Genomic DNA, 15,887 nt, shown 5'->3' with positions numbered 1-15,887 from the left:
TCCCTGCAGGTTTCCGCGCCCTCACATTTCCTCTCCGTCCAAACAGAAGTTAGTTTCACCGATTGGTTCTTGGAGGAGGGTGCTCCACAGTCCCGCCCACATCTTCCCCCCTTGCCACATCTTTTTTTCTCTCCCGCTCGGAAGTATACGCGGCGGTTTCCGGGTCACACGGCACCGCTACCGCGCATCATGTGATACCAAGATGGCGGCGCCGATATAACTGGATTTTAGTTGTGGCGTCCAAGCAGCCGCGACGGGTTTTGTCTTGGGTTGTCGGGGCAGCAACGCTCAGTTGGCCTCTGTGGCGGCTTGCAGCCCCACGTTAGGCACCATTTCAGGGCCGAGGCTGTTGCTGTCACCGGTCAATTCGGAGAAGTTCCGGTGACCTCGTTGCAGGTGCTCTGCGCCGGCTGCCCTCGCCAGGGTAGGAGGTGGAGGTGGAGAAAGGGCGGCCGGCCTTCCCGGTCTTCTGGACCTGCGGAGTTCATGAAGCCTGGAGAGCCCTGGGGAAGACACACCTTTGAGGGGCTGCGGGAGTTTGCGGCAGTGTGAGAGGCAGCCAAGTACCCTTAAAGGCGCAAAGAAGACAGCAAAGGACTTTGCTTCCTCCTCCAAAGTCTTGGCTTCCCTGTGTTGATTACCCCAGCCTTCTTTTTTCACTTCCTCTCAATGTTCTCTCCGTATATCTGGAAATAATGATCAGCGCCCCTGACGTGGTGGCCTTCACCAAAAAGGATGATTACGAGGAGGAGCCTTACAATCAGCCGGCCCTGCCTGAAGAGTACTCGGTGCCGCTCTTCCCCTTCGCAAGCCAAGGAGCTAACCCATGGTCCAAATTGTCCGGAGCCAAGTTTTCTCGGGATTTCATCCTTATTTCCGAGTTTTCGGAGCAGGTGGGACCCCAACCCTTGCTGACCATCCCCAATGACACCAAAGTTTTCGGTACTTTTGATCTCAATTACTTCTCCTTGCGGATAATGTCTGTGGATTACCAGGCTTCTTTCGTGGGCCATCCCCCTGGTTCTGCTTATCCCAAGCTGAACTTTGTGGAGGATTCCAAGGTGGTACTGGGAGACTCCAAAGAGGGAGCCTTTGCTTATGTGCACCACCTTACCCTGTACGACCTGGAGGCCCGTGGCTTTGTGAGGCCCTTTTGCATGGCTTATATCTCAGCAGACCAGCACAAAATCATGCAGCAGTTCCAGGAGCTTTCAGCTGAATTTTCCAAAGCTTCTGAGTACTTGAAGACAGGCAACAGGAAGGCCTTTGCTGTAGAACTTGAAAAAAAACTGAAAGACCTGGACTACACAAGGACCGTGCTGCACACTGAAACGGAGATCCAGAAGAAAGCCAATGACAAAGGCTTTTACTCATCTCAAGCAATTGAGAAAGCCAATGAATTGGCTAGTGTAGAGAAGTGTATCATCGAACATCAAGACTTGCTGAAGCAGATTCGATCATACCCTCAGCGGAAGTTGAAGGGGTCTGATGTGTGTTCTGGGGAGATGGAGCATACTCAGGATCAGCCTGATCAGGCAGCCACTACTTCTAATCCTGATGAATGTGCTGACACAGACCTTTACGCCTGCAGACCTGCCTACACCCCGAAACTCATCAAAGCAAAGTCCACCAAGTGCTTTGACAAGAAATTGAAGACCTTGGAAGAGCTCTGTGACACTGAATATTTCACCAAGACTCTGGCTCAGCTCAGCCACATTGAGCACATGTTCAGAGGAGACCTGTGCTATCTTCTGACTAGCCAGATTGACAGAACACTACTAAAGCAACAGAGCATAACAAACTTCCTTTTTGAAGACTTTGTGGATGTCTATGACAGGGTGGTAGAGACAAAAGAAAGCATACCATCTAAGCCCAGTCAAGACAGGCTGCCTTCCAGATCTCTACAAGAATGCCAAGTTCCTCAAGTGTTAATTAGTTTTGGCTCTTACAAGTCCAGTGTGGAGTCTGTGCTGATTAAGATGGAGCAGGAACTTGGAGATGAGGACTACAAGGAAGTGGAGGCAACACAGTTGAACAGTTTTGACCTTCAGGAAAACTTGGACTACCTGGATATGGATATGAAAGGCAGTATCAGCAGTGGTGAAAGCATTGAGGTTCTAGGCACGGAGAAGTCTACCTCTGCGCTGTTTAAGTCTGACAGCCAGGCTAACCTCATGGTGCCATTGAGCCCTCAGGTGATCCGGAGCAAAGCAGTCAGCCATAGGACCATCAGTGAGGACAGCATTGAAGTCCTCAGCACCTGCCCCTCTGAGGCCCTTATCCCTGATGAGTTTAGGGCCAGCTACCCAAGTGCTATTAATGAGGAAGAGTCATATGCAGATGATAGTGAGGGAGCCATCCACTTCCGGGCAAGCATCAGCCCAGCTGAGCTGGGTGAGCCAGAGGAGGGCAGCTTAGAAAACACCTCATCACAAGCAGACTCCTGCTGCATTGGGAAGGAGAGTGATAGTCTGCTGGTGCCACTCTCTACTCCAGTCCACATACTCTCTGATGAGGATGGAGTAGTGAGCATCCCCCCACAGCGCTACAGGCAGAAGGACCCAGGATTACACATGGACTTTGCAGTGGAAAATGCTAGCCCTTCTTCCCGAGACAACAGTTCTGAAGGCTTCCCTGCTTATGAGCTGGACCCAAGCCACCTGCTGGCTAGCCGGGATATTAGTAAGACCAGCCTGGACAACTACTCAGACACCACCAGCTATGTGAGCAGTGTAGCCTCCACTAGCTTGGACCGGACTCCTTCTGCTCATCTCACTGGCCCCTCTTCTGAGAGGCATAAAAAGAGGGCTGGCCAGAATGCCTTAAAATTCATCCGCCAGTACCCCTTTGCCCACCCAGCCATCTATTCCCTGCTCAGTGGGAGGACGCTTGTGGTCCTGGGGGAGGACGAGGCCGTAGTCAGGAAACTTGTGACAGCATTGTCCATCTTCGTGCCCAACTACAGCCGCTATGCCAAACCTGTGAAGCACTGGGTCTCCTCCCCTCTGCACATCATGGATTTTCAGAAGTGGAAGCTAATTGGCCTGCAGAGGTAATTGGTTACAGGTAGTGGGGAAGGGCCTTGTCCAGTTAGAGACGAGGCTTCAAATGTACATCCCTCTGGGTGAAGTTAAAAGTTTGGGTGGTGGACCCAAAATCAGGAGGCCTGGCTTCCAGACCGGGCCCAGCATCAATTCACTGTTACTCTTGGCAATTCATCTCCCTTCTCTGGCCCTGTGTTTCCTTGTCTGTCAGTCATATGAGGAGATTGTAGTTCCTAAGTGGTTGCTGATCCTGGTCTGTACCCTGCTGTGTCAGAATTACAGGAGAATTTTTAAAATTACGATTCCTGGGCCCCACTTCCAAGATTCTGATTCAGCTGGTCTGGAGTAAGGTGTACAGCAAGGTTTGGGAAAAGACTGGACTTGTAGATCTCAGATTCTTGCTGATTCTCAAATTCATACTATGGTGTAGGTGACTATGAGAGATCTACTTCTGAGAAAGGGCTGTGGTAATAGAAGAGGGCAGCCATCACTGGTGAGAGGGACATCTACAGGGCTCCACTGTCCTGTTTGCCTTTGAAGGCTGTCTTAATAAGGAAAGGCAAAAGCCAGCTCCTTTTCCCTCTCTCTGAATGCGTTCTGTATCATTTCCCTGTGTTCCTTACTTGTGCTGTAGTGGATTCTTTTTATTTTTTCAAAACTGCTTGACAAGTTGTCTGGGTCAAGGGACTCTCCCTCAGTGTGTGCACTATGTTCCGTTTCCTCAGTCCCTTCTCTGCACCCCACATTGCTCATCTGCAAAGCAAAGGTTTTGAGCTAAGTGATCATGGGGGTCCCTGCTGACACAGCCTACGCTTCCCATGCCACATAGGAAGGGCAAACAATTTCTCCCACACTGCAGTCAACCCCTGTTTATTCTAATTTTCCAACTTCCCATTTACATGGGCCCCTAGTATCAATGGGGTCACCACCTTGAGTCTCCTTGTGTTCACCTTTTGTACAGAGGTCACTCAGACTTACCCTTGGCTGCATTAGGGTCGTGGTGGGATTCAAACAAGTATCACTTCCATGTCAGGACTTGATTCACTTGTTGAGAATCTACAGGCTGTGCTGGTGGCTACAGGGGTACCTTCTGGAGGTACCTGAGTAAAGTTACTGCTCTGTAAGAATTTGTAGTTTAGGAGAAGGGGCAGACAGGTGACTAGAGCCTTACTATACAGGAAAATGAGTGTTCTAACATCAGGTGCTTTGTGTGTTCTAAGAAAAGAGAGTAATTTAGTGACAGGTGGGAAGGAGGAAGGGAGAAGGCCTGGGGGTCTTTGGTTTGAATGGCCTGGAGGGTTGGTTTGCCATTGTGGGGGAAGAATGACAACATGGGCAGCTTGGTGTGATGTACCTGAGACACCTGGGCAAACTCATTCCTTGGGCGCCGTGGGAAACCATTAAGTCCTTTAAGGATGCAGAATCTAAGGCTTAGTAGGTTAGCTGACTGAACTCATTGCCCTTGCAGCTTTTATCTTTCCTCCCACATTCCCGACCCTCAGCTAATGGCACCTCTGTGCTCTTGGGATTAACCATTCTGTCACAGGAAGGGAAGGGCTTTTCAGAGATTGTGTTTTGCTTGTTCTTGGTAGATGATGGGTGGGCATCATGCACCCACACACACACGCATGTGTACACACACATCTATTCTCCAACTCGACCCCCTCATCCCAACCCTTGAACTTTGACTTTTTTACTTCAAAAGTGGAAAATCTAAAACATACATCAATCTATTGATGTCAGCTGGCTTATTGAGGACCAGGCTCACACAATCTTGCCTTTTCCACTGGCTTTCCATTAAATTCTCTCCTTAGGATGTGCCAGAATGGCCACAGAGGTTCATTTCTTACACCAGCTCCAGTCTACTGGGTACCTTACTGAAGCGCTCTGTTGAGAAATATTCTGAGGCCTAGGTTGGGCTGCACTGGAAATCCTGCTGTCTCAATTAATGATGTCTCTGTGGGTGCAGCAGGGGGTAGCTGGCAATATATTTGGCACCCTGGAATGGAAGAGGAGGTATGAGGTGGTCTGAGTCCTGTGGCGCCCCTTCCCTACCACTGTTCATCCAAAGTGGGCACTGGACAAGTCACTCCTTCACTTGAGCCTTTGTTTCCTTCGGAGAAAATAAGAGGGTTGGGTCACCGAATGATCATTTGCCAAGTACTTACTGAGGGCTATATGCCAGCTGTTGGGCCCACTGCCAGGATTAGCAGCTGTGGTACATCCCAGGACAGCGGGAGCATGGCCTTCTCAGTCAACCCTCTCTTCAGCCCAGCTCTGTCACCACTGTCAGCCTGGCCTCTCCTGACAAGGAGAGGCTTGGCTGTTTCCATCTGCAGAGGTTGCTGACAAGGCCTTCCTTGTGACTGCAGAGGTTGGAAGGCCCATCACATCTGATCTGTGCCTGAGCAGTGTGAGCTCTGCTCTGATACCCTACCAGGGCCCAGACAGACTGAGGAAGACAGGCCAGGGCAGCAAGAGCTGAGTGTGGCCCACACCACCAGACTTCAGAGCCTTGAAGCAGCCCTCTGCAAAAATGAGAGTCCTGTCAGAGTGACAGTTGAGATCTTTCCAAGAATCCCAAGTGGAGAAGTGATAAATTCTCCTGTGAAGCTTTCCTGCTCAGACCTCCTGAGTGTGCCCATGTGCTGAGAATTAGGAGCATCTGCCTGCAGGGCATTTTGGAATGTTAGACAGGGGTTGGAGGCCTTGTTCCCTAGGGGATCTATCACTAGAGGGTCAGCTGAGGGGCTAGAAGTGGAATGAGGACTGGATTTTCTGTGAATCACTTGAAAAAATTCTGTGAGGTGAACAGTAGACAGGATGTGAAAGTACCACGAGATGAAAATCCATGGAGTTGTGGAGCTGTTAGAGGGAGGCAATGGGTGTGCTGAGTTCAGGTCCTGGTATTAACCCTACTAGCTATGTGAATTTGGATCAGTTATCTCTGCACTTAGCAAAACTTACTGAACCTGTCTGTGAGTAGGACCTACAGCAGTCCCCCCTGTGGGGCTGGAGGCGGGCCCAGTCCCTGGCACTGTGTGTGCTACCCTCGTGCTGCACTTGGCAGCCCTCAGAGGTGCTGGAGTTGTGGACGGTGAGTCACCCCACAGGCAGACCCAGAATTGAGACAGAGGTAGACCGAGGCCCATCTGAGGATCAGCATGGAGAGTATGACCATAAGAGTTGTCTTTGTGTGGTCATGAGCTTCCTATCTGTAGGGGTGCTTAGTAAGAGGATTGGTCCTGTGTGCCAAATTAATCTGGAATCAAAATTTTGTGACTCAGGAGATTCCCTTCCCACCTGGGTGCTTTGTCTCCAGCTAAAACCAGCTCAGACAACAAGCTCTTTAAGTACTCCCACCCTAGAACTGCCAGTCTTACTGGTGGTTTGGGGTTTTTTTCCTACTGCAGTAGGGCCTAACTGTGCACAGAATAAGTACAAGAGATAGATCAATCTCCCATTATTTTAAGCTCAAACCAGGGATTATTGCTTACTAAACAGAAATAACAAGCCCTGCACTATTTGAAAAACAGCTCAGTTCTGGTAAGAAACAGTGCTAGGGTGGGCCAGAGGCCCTGGATTGAGTCCTGGTTCAGCCACTTTCAAGCTGGGTGACCTTGGCTACTCTTTGGGCCTCAGTGTCCTCCTCTATACAGTGTTTGTCTCCCTTTGGGACAGACTGTGATGAATCTAAACAGGTGTGAGAGGTGAAGTATGAGTGTTGTATAACTTAGGGACAGGCCTGGGACTCGCTTCTTCCCATGCTGTCTGGCCTCCTGATGAGGAAATTTGAGGGAAATAGAAATGTTAGAAGGAGCAGCATCTTCTCAAAGAAATGGTGCTGCCATAGGTGGGAGTGGGTGGGGTGTTGGAGCTTTCCCAGCAGAGGCTGGGCCTGAGGCCAGGATGTTCCATCAGGACAGGTGGCTGGGATGGAGAAGCAGGAAGATGAGGCGAGGCATGGCTGTGTTGCTGTGGCAGAGCCTTTAGTGGGCTAGATGTGCCAAGCCTGAGGAGGAGTGTGGCTCGTGGCCTGGCCCCCTTGGGCCGCTTTATCAGGAGTGGATTGAGTATATGTGGGAAAAGGCCTGCCTCCCTGAGAAGCCAATGAGCTGCCTACAATTTCCCATTGCCCGTGGGATGCGGGCCACAGCCCAATGCTGTCTTTACTGTTCTCAGAATGTGTGGCTCGTTTGGCTGTCTGCTTTGCCATCCCTTTGACCTTGCTCACACTGTAGTCTGGATGCCTTCCCCAGTTCGAAGGCCACTCCTCCGGGACCTTCTGGCCCCGACCCTCTCCTGCAAAGAGGTAGACCACATCTCCATTCACTCAGTGTACTCAGCTTTTCTTCCCAACCAAACCAGGCTCATTTACTGCCTGCTTAGCCCCTGGGTCACTACCGAGAATATAGTAGATGCCCAGTAAATGTGTTAATTGTGCAAGATAATAACATTCAGGAAGGAAAAAATATTACTAGATTACCTTGGTCCCAAGTGACTGTCAGTCCATTGTACACACCATTTTAGGTCTAACACAAGCCCCAAATTCCAGAGTATGTCAGTCTGAAGTTTCTGGTCAGCAAATCTTTGCTATACAGTTCCTCTGGGAAAACTGATGTAGGGGAGAGAGATTCAAGGAGCTGCTAATAACTAAGATTGACCACTCTGACCTCCTTCCCTCACTGGGCAGACCCTGCCTGCCTACTTCTGGTGTGCAGGACAGTGAGGACAGAAGGGCAAATCAGGGACAGTCCTGGGTCTGTAGAAACTCTTGTCCAGTGGGTGAGACAAGAAGACAGACAGTTGTCATCACCCTGGTCAGTGCCAGACTGGTGATGCTGAGGGCCACACATTTCTCCTATGCACATTTGTTGTGTCTCCACAATGACCCCATGAGATAGGAACTATTATCTGTGTCTTACAGAGAAGTCTCGGAAAGGTTAAGGAGCTTGACCAAGTCATAGCAGGAAAGCAGAAGAGGTGATGAGGGAAGGCTGGAGAAAGTTTAAGTGGGCATAAGTCATGTACAAAAGGGAGGGAAGGCAGAGAAAATAGACCCGTGATTTTGAGGCTCCACTGTGAAAGCTTGACATACTGCCAGGGAGAGAGAGTCACTGGGGAAGTAACGGATGAAGCCTCAGAGGTCAGCAGGAAGCAGGTGGTATAGGGCCTTGTGGGCCATGCCAAGGCACTTGAACTTGGTCATGAGGGTGGTGAGGAACCCTTTAAAGATCATGATCACATTTACCTTCCAGAAAGAGCTAGAGTGTTGGCTGGATGGGAGCTGGCCTAGAGACAGGAAGCCCCACACCCAAGCATTTGCCTTCATCTTCCTGGCCCTTGTCCTTCCTCTTGACTTTGGCCTGTGTGTTTCAGAGTGGCATCCCCTGCCAGTGCCAGCACCCTCCAAGTTCTGAGCCGTTACAGCCGCTACACAAGCATTCTGGACCTGGACAACAAAACCCTGCGCTGCCCCCTTTACAGAGGCACCCTCGTGCCCCGGCTGGCAGACCACCGTACTCAAATCAAGAGGGGCAGCACCTACTACCTGCACGTCCAGAGCATGCTCACCCAGCTCTGCTCCAAGGCCTTCCTCTACACCTTCTGCCATCACCTGCACCTGCCTGCCCACAACAAGGAGATAGAGGAGTTGGTTGCCAGCCGGCAGGCAAGCTTTTTGAAGCTGAATCTGGGTCTAGTGAATGAAGATGTCAAAGTGGTCAAGTACCTGGCTGAGCTGCTGAAACTGTACTATATGCAGGAGTCTCCTGGGATCAGCCATCCCATGCTTAGGTTTGACTATGTCCCCAGTTTTTTGCACAAAATCTGAGGTCAGTCCCAGCCACTGTGACCAAGACCTGTGATTCAGGGCACAGGGAAGGGAAAGGTTGGTGTGACCAAGCAGTCCTCTGAGCTTTGTAGATTTATGTTGTCATAGTTGGGAAGGAAACCAGTGTGGCAGCTATGGTTCCCAGGTGGCTCCAGGCACCCTGCCAGTTGGACTTGGGCAGAGGGAGAGCCTGGCGTTCTCTGAAGGTGTCTGGAAGGACAGTATCAGCTCTTGTCTCCTTGTTAAGGAGTGATCCTAGGACTGAGGACTGGTAGCCAGGGCAGGGGAAAGCCTCAATGAGGTGGGATGAGAGGAAGGAAGATGAAGCCCTAATGGGAGGAAAATGGTGGCCACATTCATCTCTGCTTAACACTTGAGTAGCAAAATCAAGTGAAGCAGCCTGTTTCACTGGAATGATTTGGTGGAAAATAGGATGATGGAACATCATTGCCTCATTCAGATTGCAGCTGAATGGTCTCCTGGAGCCCAGCATGCCAGGAGAGGCTCTGGGATGAATGAGAACGGAGAGAGCTCTGCCCCAGCTGCACAGTGGGAAGTGTACACCCTCCAGACCCCAGTGCTGCAGCGGGGGTGAGTAGCACCCCGTCCCCACCCTCGCTCCCTCACCTTGGAAACTGTTCCCGCAGGTCAGCAGGAGAGATCATTGTAGTCACTAGTTGTCAGTGAGCACTGCTCTTGGAGGCAGAGAGCCCAGGAGACAGGCAGGGCCAAGGTGCCATGAGGCCATCACCACTGTGCAAGCAATGAAGAGCCAGCAGGTCCACTTTTTTTGGCCAGAATGAGTTAGCGCTGTCCACTCACCCAAAGCAAACCTTTGCAACCACTTCGCTACCTCTTGCAGGTCTCACGGGCACAGTGACAGCAGAATTGGGTTCAGCTGGCTGGCATGGGTGGGCAGTCCGGGTGGTAATGACTCATGGAGGGGATTTCTTCCAGGAGTGAGGAAAGCTTTCTTGTGTGGCTGTCCTTATGGATCTGCTTGGGGAGGTCTCACAGGCCTGGAGTACAGGCACCGCACAGCAGCTCACTCATCCCCACAGAGTCCCCCCAAGTATGCTCACCTCACTGCAGCTCACTTCCATCATCATGAGACTCTCTGCACCTTCTCAGGAGATGTTCCCATGTATTTCCCACCATGACCTCCCTGAGCTGCTTACACAATGGCCACTGACGTGTAGATTGGAGGGTTTATTGAAACCCATAAATTTTATGCTTTTTTTTTAAAGCAGTTTTTTCCCTAAGTAGGAAGAACTCTTGATATTACTACTTTTTAAGTTATCCCCAGAAAGTTGTGATAAAACAGACCTGAGCCAGCAACAAGTGGTGTCCTGAGCCCACATGTGCATATGTATTGGAGTCATGCTCTGTGTGGTTGGGGCCCTGTTGTTGAGACCTGGTCTACCTGTCAGCTTTGTAGCACACCATTAAAGTCAGAGACCCCTGGTGACTAAGGAGGGTTTGCCTCACATCACTCCTTTGGTCTGTTCTCTGCAGAATGATAGGACCTTGTTGGCTCCCACCCATCAGCTGCTGGTCAGGGTCCCCAGTCCTGTCATGGCAGGGATTTCCTCCAGGAAGGAGGTAGGCCTGTGTGGCTTTCTTTGTGGACATGGTTTTTGCTTCTATGGCAAATGGTGCTGCTTACATCTCATCATTTTCCCTTGTACCTCTGTCCATTGCACATTCTCACACAGACGACTCTCCTAAAATGTCTTGGCAGCTTTGAGATGTGAAGTGTGGCTGTAGAAAAGGCTGTGTAGGAAGTCTGTTTCTCTCCATGAGCTCCTCCCACATGTTCAAGATGCTATTTTATTTTCTAACCGTGTGGCTAATTGCTGCCTACTCAGGCTTCCAGGGACATGAGTTTGTGACATTTTATGTCCAAGGGAAGAAAGCTCTGTGGAGCCCCAATGACAAGATGAAAAGTAGTCATTGACACCACCCTTGCTGTTCCTGTGTTTCACACTGATGTGGGCTCTGCAGTTAACACTTCTCACTGGGGAAGCTGATAGCGCAGGCCAGCCAGACCTGGCCTTCTGCAAGTGGAGGCCACACACTGCCCTAGATGTCTGCCTTGGAGGGTGTTTGCTCGGAAGCTCTGCCATCGGGATGCTTCCGAATGCCTGAGAACTCAAGGTGAGACCAGTCTAGTGTAAAGAGAACATGGCACGACCGGCCATAGAGCAAACCGAGGGCAAACCAAGAGCATCTCGCTGGAGTTGTTTTCTTTCTTTTTTTGAACATACAGATACTTGATTGCTCACCTTTCATACAAAGCACACCTACAGCCATTTTCTTTCAGAGTTGTTTCTTCATGAAGAAGGCAGGTTGGCTTCACTGACTAGTGGGTGAATTCCAGGATTTAAATTTTGATTAAAAAAATCTGACTTTTCACTGTAGCAGTTTCAAAGGATTGCCTGATGCCAAGTATGTTTCTTCTCAAAGTGGCACCTGGACTGAGCCAGTTTGGGCTGAGGCAGCTGAGCCTGTGAAGCTGACCCTCCTCAACCCCCCTCCTCCCACTTTGGAGGACTAGGACCTACTAGAAGTCTCAGATGCATCTGTAAATTTTAATGGTGGGGAGCCCTATGTAATGGGGCTACTCTTTTCTTCAAGAATTTTCATTTGAGGTTTTCCTCTAGTTACAGATTAGTAAGTGTTAATAAAACATTAAAAAACTTCCCAGAAAGTAAAGGATATCAGTGCCCCTTATTATTTCTTAGTCCTATGAAGGCCCAGGCACTGAAACTGTGAGGTTTCTTTACTTCCAATTACTGGCCTCCCTTCCTTTTTTAAAGCAATCCATGTTGACAAGCCAACTGGGCCAGTAGTTCTGCAGTAATGATTCCAGGGGCTCCACTTCAGAGATTGCCTGAAGGCTCTCACAGCACCTATGGTGTTGAGACACCCAGCCTGAGCAGCTGCCTCACACCTGTCTCCCCAGGGACCTTGCTCCTTTAGAGGAGTGTTCGGACTTTAGAAATTGTAGCTTTCCCATAACTGACTGCAACGGCTGAAGTTAAACACATTGTACCAGAATCTGGAAGTGGGCCATGATAGCTCACCTGTCATTTCCAATCCAGCTTTTAACTTTTATTTCAAATTAGTTACTACAAATTATAATAGACTCCAACCCCAAACAAACAAATGCCATTTCAAATCTGAGGAAGGCCCATAGATTCTACCTTAAATGCCAGGCCTGTTGTTTCAGTGATGCATCTGTTGGCCAACAGCAGTGGAGGATCTCGCATGTTCACTGACCTCCTACTTCTGCCAGATGACATACCCTGCCTCCCTGGGCCTTTTGCTGTTGACCTGTTGTCTTTGCACAGGTGGTAGCACTCAACGGGTCAGGGGGCCACGGTCGGTGTGGATGGCCTTTGCAGGCACTGACCACCCTCCTCCCTTCCCCCCCGCCAGGCCAACAATTAGATGTTACCCCCCATTTGCCTGGAGAGCACGTAAGAATGGTTTTAGTTCATGCTTTGAATCAAACCACCCAGCTTCCTGGCTTTTCTCTAATATTGTGGTAGTGAAAAAACTGGAATCTTTTATAAGTGTTAATGGTGTTAACAGACTGCAAAAAGGAAAAAGCATCAAGTTGTTACTGGCTAGAAGCAGAAACAGTCTCGGCTGGTAAGGTTGGAGCACACCAAGTTTGCTGGAGCCCTTTCTCTGTTGGCACTGACCTAATGTGGCCTTACCTATTGAGGTTTAGTTATGCACATGGAGAGGAGGAAGCAGGAGGGATGGAATGAGCACTTTGCAGTGACCTAGGCTGCTGATCAGGTGCTCCAAGCCCTGGCTCCCTGGGAATGAGTGTTCAGCTCCAACATGGAGGCTACACAGGGTCTTAGAAATGTCCTTTTGTCTTCATCTGGAGAGGAGTCAAACCCTTGAAGATAGGACTTTTTTTTTGCAGCATAATAGTTCCCAAATTGAGGCATAGATGTGGGCACTGGTGTGTCACCCACACCCAGAGAGACTGTAGTAGCTGTCCCCACTGGGTTAGGATAAATGCCAACATACAGGACCCTAGGCCACAGGTGCCTTCCAGGCGGACCACAGGACTCCTTGCCCACTGACTGCCCAACACTGGCTGGCTACACAAGTTGGGCTGAGAGAAATGCCACCTTTAAGGTTGCAGTGAAAAGCATAGTGTGTGAGGAAATCTTGTTATTTTTTTTAAAAGTATTTTATTACCGCATGTTTGTCCATCTTTGTGAATATGAACCTGAGCTCACCACATGAGCTGCAGTTGTCACAGTGGCGAGGGTGAGAGAGTATGACAGGTGTATGACAGCAGCTCGTAGCTATGGCTGCACCAGAGTAAATGCCAAACAAATACTATGAGAAGTGTACTTTTTAAGAAATTAATTTATTTGAGTTATTTTTGAAATATAAAAATTGGTTGTATTTTTTAAAGCTATAATTGTAGACATTCTGTGATTAAAATCTGTGCTTATTAAAAATGGTCATTTATGTTTTGCACTTCAGCTTTATGAAAAATAAAATTTCTTTGGGAAGGTGACATTTGGCTTCCTGATTACAGAAGGGAGTCTCTCAACAGGGCAGGAGAGCCTGTGGCTGATTCTGAGAGCAAGTGAGGATCAGGTGCCCCAGGCCCTCCAACCTGTCCAGTGGGGATGGTGAAGACCATTTCTGCAGCATACTGAGTTGCTAATAGAGAAATCCACACAGTGGGTGGCACCTTGTATAGACTTGTCTAACTTAGAATTCTGATTGAAAGCACATAGCAGAAGCTTAAGGAGAATTTCCCTCTTCAGTTGTAAGGTCTTAATTCAGTTCTCTGGTGACCCACTGGGTAAAAAAATATGAGCAGCTTTTACAAGCTGTGAACTTGTGTTTCTTCTTTACTTCATTGAGTCGGAGGAAACCCAGTAACTCTACAAGAAGGGTGAGTAAAATTACTGAAATCTTTCCAATAGCTCTGTCCTACCGCACTCTTTAAATGAATTAAGGCTAAATAATATTTCATTTTTCCAGAATAATTACACATATAGTAGTGAGGTTCAGATTTAAACTTAATAATTTGTCCCACACATACTAACAGTGAGGCTTAAACGGATTTTGATTTGTAAAGATAACATGAGAAAAGTCCCCAAAGAAACCCTCAGTGTAGAGAAGTTGACCAGGTCCTGTGTGGGGCGGTGCTTCTCTCCTGGGAAGGGCACTGTGTCCTTGGGTAAGCGCCTTGGGTGGCTCCTCTTAAGCGTCAAGCAGACCAGGCAGAGGGAAAAGAGATGCAAAGCTCTCTACCTCCTCCCTGAGAGCTCTGATGCCCCTAAGGTGTTTCTCATCCCCTGCCAGTTTCTCCTTGAACTCCTTCAGGGTGGCCTTGACACCAATGTCGTTTTGAATCTGCAGAGTCAATTCTATCCCTGTGTGACAGAGACAAATGAGTCCTCTGGGGCTATGAGATACACCCAAGGCCCAAATACCCCACCTCAGGCAGGACAGCTGTAAGTATCAACGTTGATCCCAGAAACGATTGATTCTTCTATGAGCCCTTCCTTGGGCAGGACAGGTTCATAAATGCCTCAGACCAGATGATTTGCTAAGCAGTTTCTGCTGTCTCCTGTCCCCAGCACTCAGCCTTGACACAGAAATGTCCTTCAGTGGCTGGGTCTCAACTGTCCAAAGATTCCATATACACAATATGATGCAGCAAACTTGAAAACCCGCATCCTTACCTTTATGAATGAAGAGGGCTACTTTTTGGAACTCTTTTTCCAGAAGTCCTCGGGACGTCAATGCTGGGGTCCCCAGTCGTAGCCCACTGGGCCGCAGTGCACTTTTGTCACCTTCAACATAAAGAGGCTCTGTGCAGTGTTTGGGTCACACCCAAACTTACCACTGTGCACTACAAAGGGACACTTGTGCAAAACGAACAGGCCTGCAGATGGCAGTTGGATTGAAGAGCACAAGTGATTTTCACACTAGAGGTGGAAGCCAAGGCACAGGCAGTGAGCACATTTTGACTGTGATGTGGCCTCTGCTCCTACAAGTGAGGCTAGCATCTGACTGGGTTTTGATTGCAACAGCCATACCTTAGGAACAACCCATGGAGAAATCCAGCCTGTATTTTTCCAGGGGCCCCTGCCTCCCTCATCCAGAGCCTTCACCCTCAGTCTCCTGTTCCTGGCAGGATGGTCTGTTGCAAAGAGTGGTCCAGGAGAGAGCCACAACTTTGTTCCTGTCCAGCATAGTGTACTTATCCTCCAGTCAGCTGATGCTTGTCCGCAAAAAACAGTTATCATCAGCTGTACCTCTGCCCTTAATTGCAGACAGGAGCGGTGTGGAAGAGAAAACCAAGGAGTATTCTTACCTGGGCAGGTATTCTTGTTGCAGGCAATAGAACAGGCTTCTAGCACCTTCTCAGCCCTGCCGCCATCTGTACCTTTGGAACGGAGATCCACGAGGATCAAATGGTTGTCAGAACCACCTGGAAACCAAGTTGGACATGTAGGAATGCAGACAGCCAATTCCATGCCAAGTGAAGGAATGTCTCTTCTTCAGAAATGAGGGATGGGAGGAAAAAGCTAAAGCAGATGGGGTCAGGAAGGTGAGTACCCCACCACGTGTCCTGAAAGGCTTTAATCACCTGCAAAGAAAAGATGCTGCAGGACCTGAGAGTTTGACAGAGGACAGAGCTGTGTAAGAAGGGTGCCTGCTGATGCAGAGGCAGGCTCTGAGGCTGAGGGGAAAATGGCCACACTGCTCACTGCAATGACCCAGCACACTGGGTGCCAGAAAGGGCCCGAAAGTTTGTCTGGGGAGAGACAGCTTGCTCAGTGAGATCCATGGCTTCTGTTTTCTTTGACAAAACATTTGGGAAGCTCCCACACATCTCTGAAATCAATCCTCAAGACTCCCTCTGAGGCAGCATCAGAGTAGCAGGTAGTAGTTCCATTTACAGTAACAGTGGGTAACCACTACCTTCACTGAGCACATATTAGGTGCCGGGC

At 49.3% G+C, this 15,887-nt stretch overlaps 2 protein-coding genes across 4 annotated transcripts in view; one reads left to right on the top strand and one right to left on the bottom strand.

Moving 5' to 3' along the window:
* Positions 1-127: 127 nt before the first annotated feature.
* SMCR8 (SMCR8-C9orf72 complex subunit) lies at positions 128-14,020 on the top strand. Its single transcript, XM_037068760.1, has 2 exons — positions 128-3,052; positions 8,424-14,020. The coding sequence occupies exons 1-2, from the start codon at positions 696-698 to the stop codon at positions 8,875-8,877; spliced, it is 2,811 nt and encodes a 936-aa protein (XP_036924655.1). The 5' UTR covers positions 128-695; the 3' UTR covers positions 8,878-14,020.
* The window catches only part of SHMT1 (serine hydroxymethyltransferase 1), a 23,305-nt gene continuing 20,721 nt past the window's right edge, over positions 13,304-15,887 (bottom strand). For all 3 annotated transcript variants that reach the window (XM_037068763.1, XM_037068762.1, XM_037068764.1), the window contains 3 exons: positions 15,248-15,364; positions 14,613-14,723; positions 13,304-14,300 (listed from right to left, as the gene is read on the bottom strand). In XM_037068763.1, the coding sequence (XP_036924658.1) occupies positions 14,128-14,300; positions 14,613-14,723; positions 15,248-15,364 (401 nt within the window). In that variant the 3' untranslated portion in view covers positions 13,304-14,127. The remainder of the gene's footprint in view (positions 14,301-14,612; positions 14,724-15,247; positions 15,365-15,887) is intronic.

Source organism: Sturnira hondurensis, unplaced genomic scaffold (assembly GCF_014824575.4).
Source record: "Sturnira hondurensis isolate 20B ecotype Veracruz unplaced genomic scaffold, ASM1482457v3 Scaffold0018097, whole genome shotgun sequence".
NCBI lineage: Eukaryota > Metazoa > Chordata > Mammalia > Chiroptera > Phyllostomidae > Sturnira > Sturnira hondurensis.
This window is presented reverse-complemented; position numbering and strand designations above follow the sequence as displayed.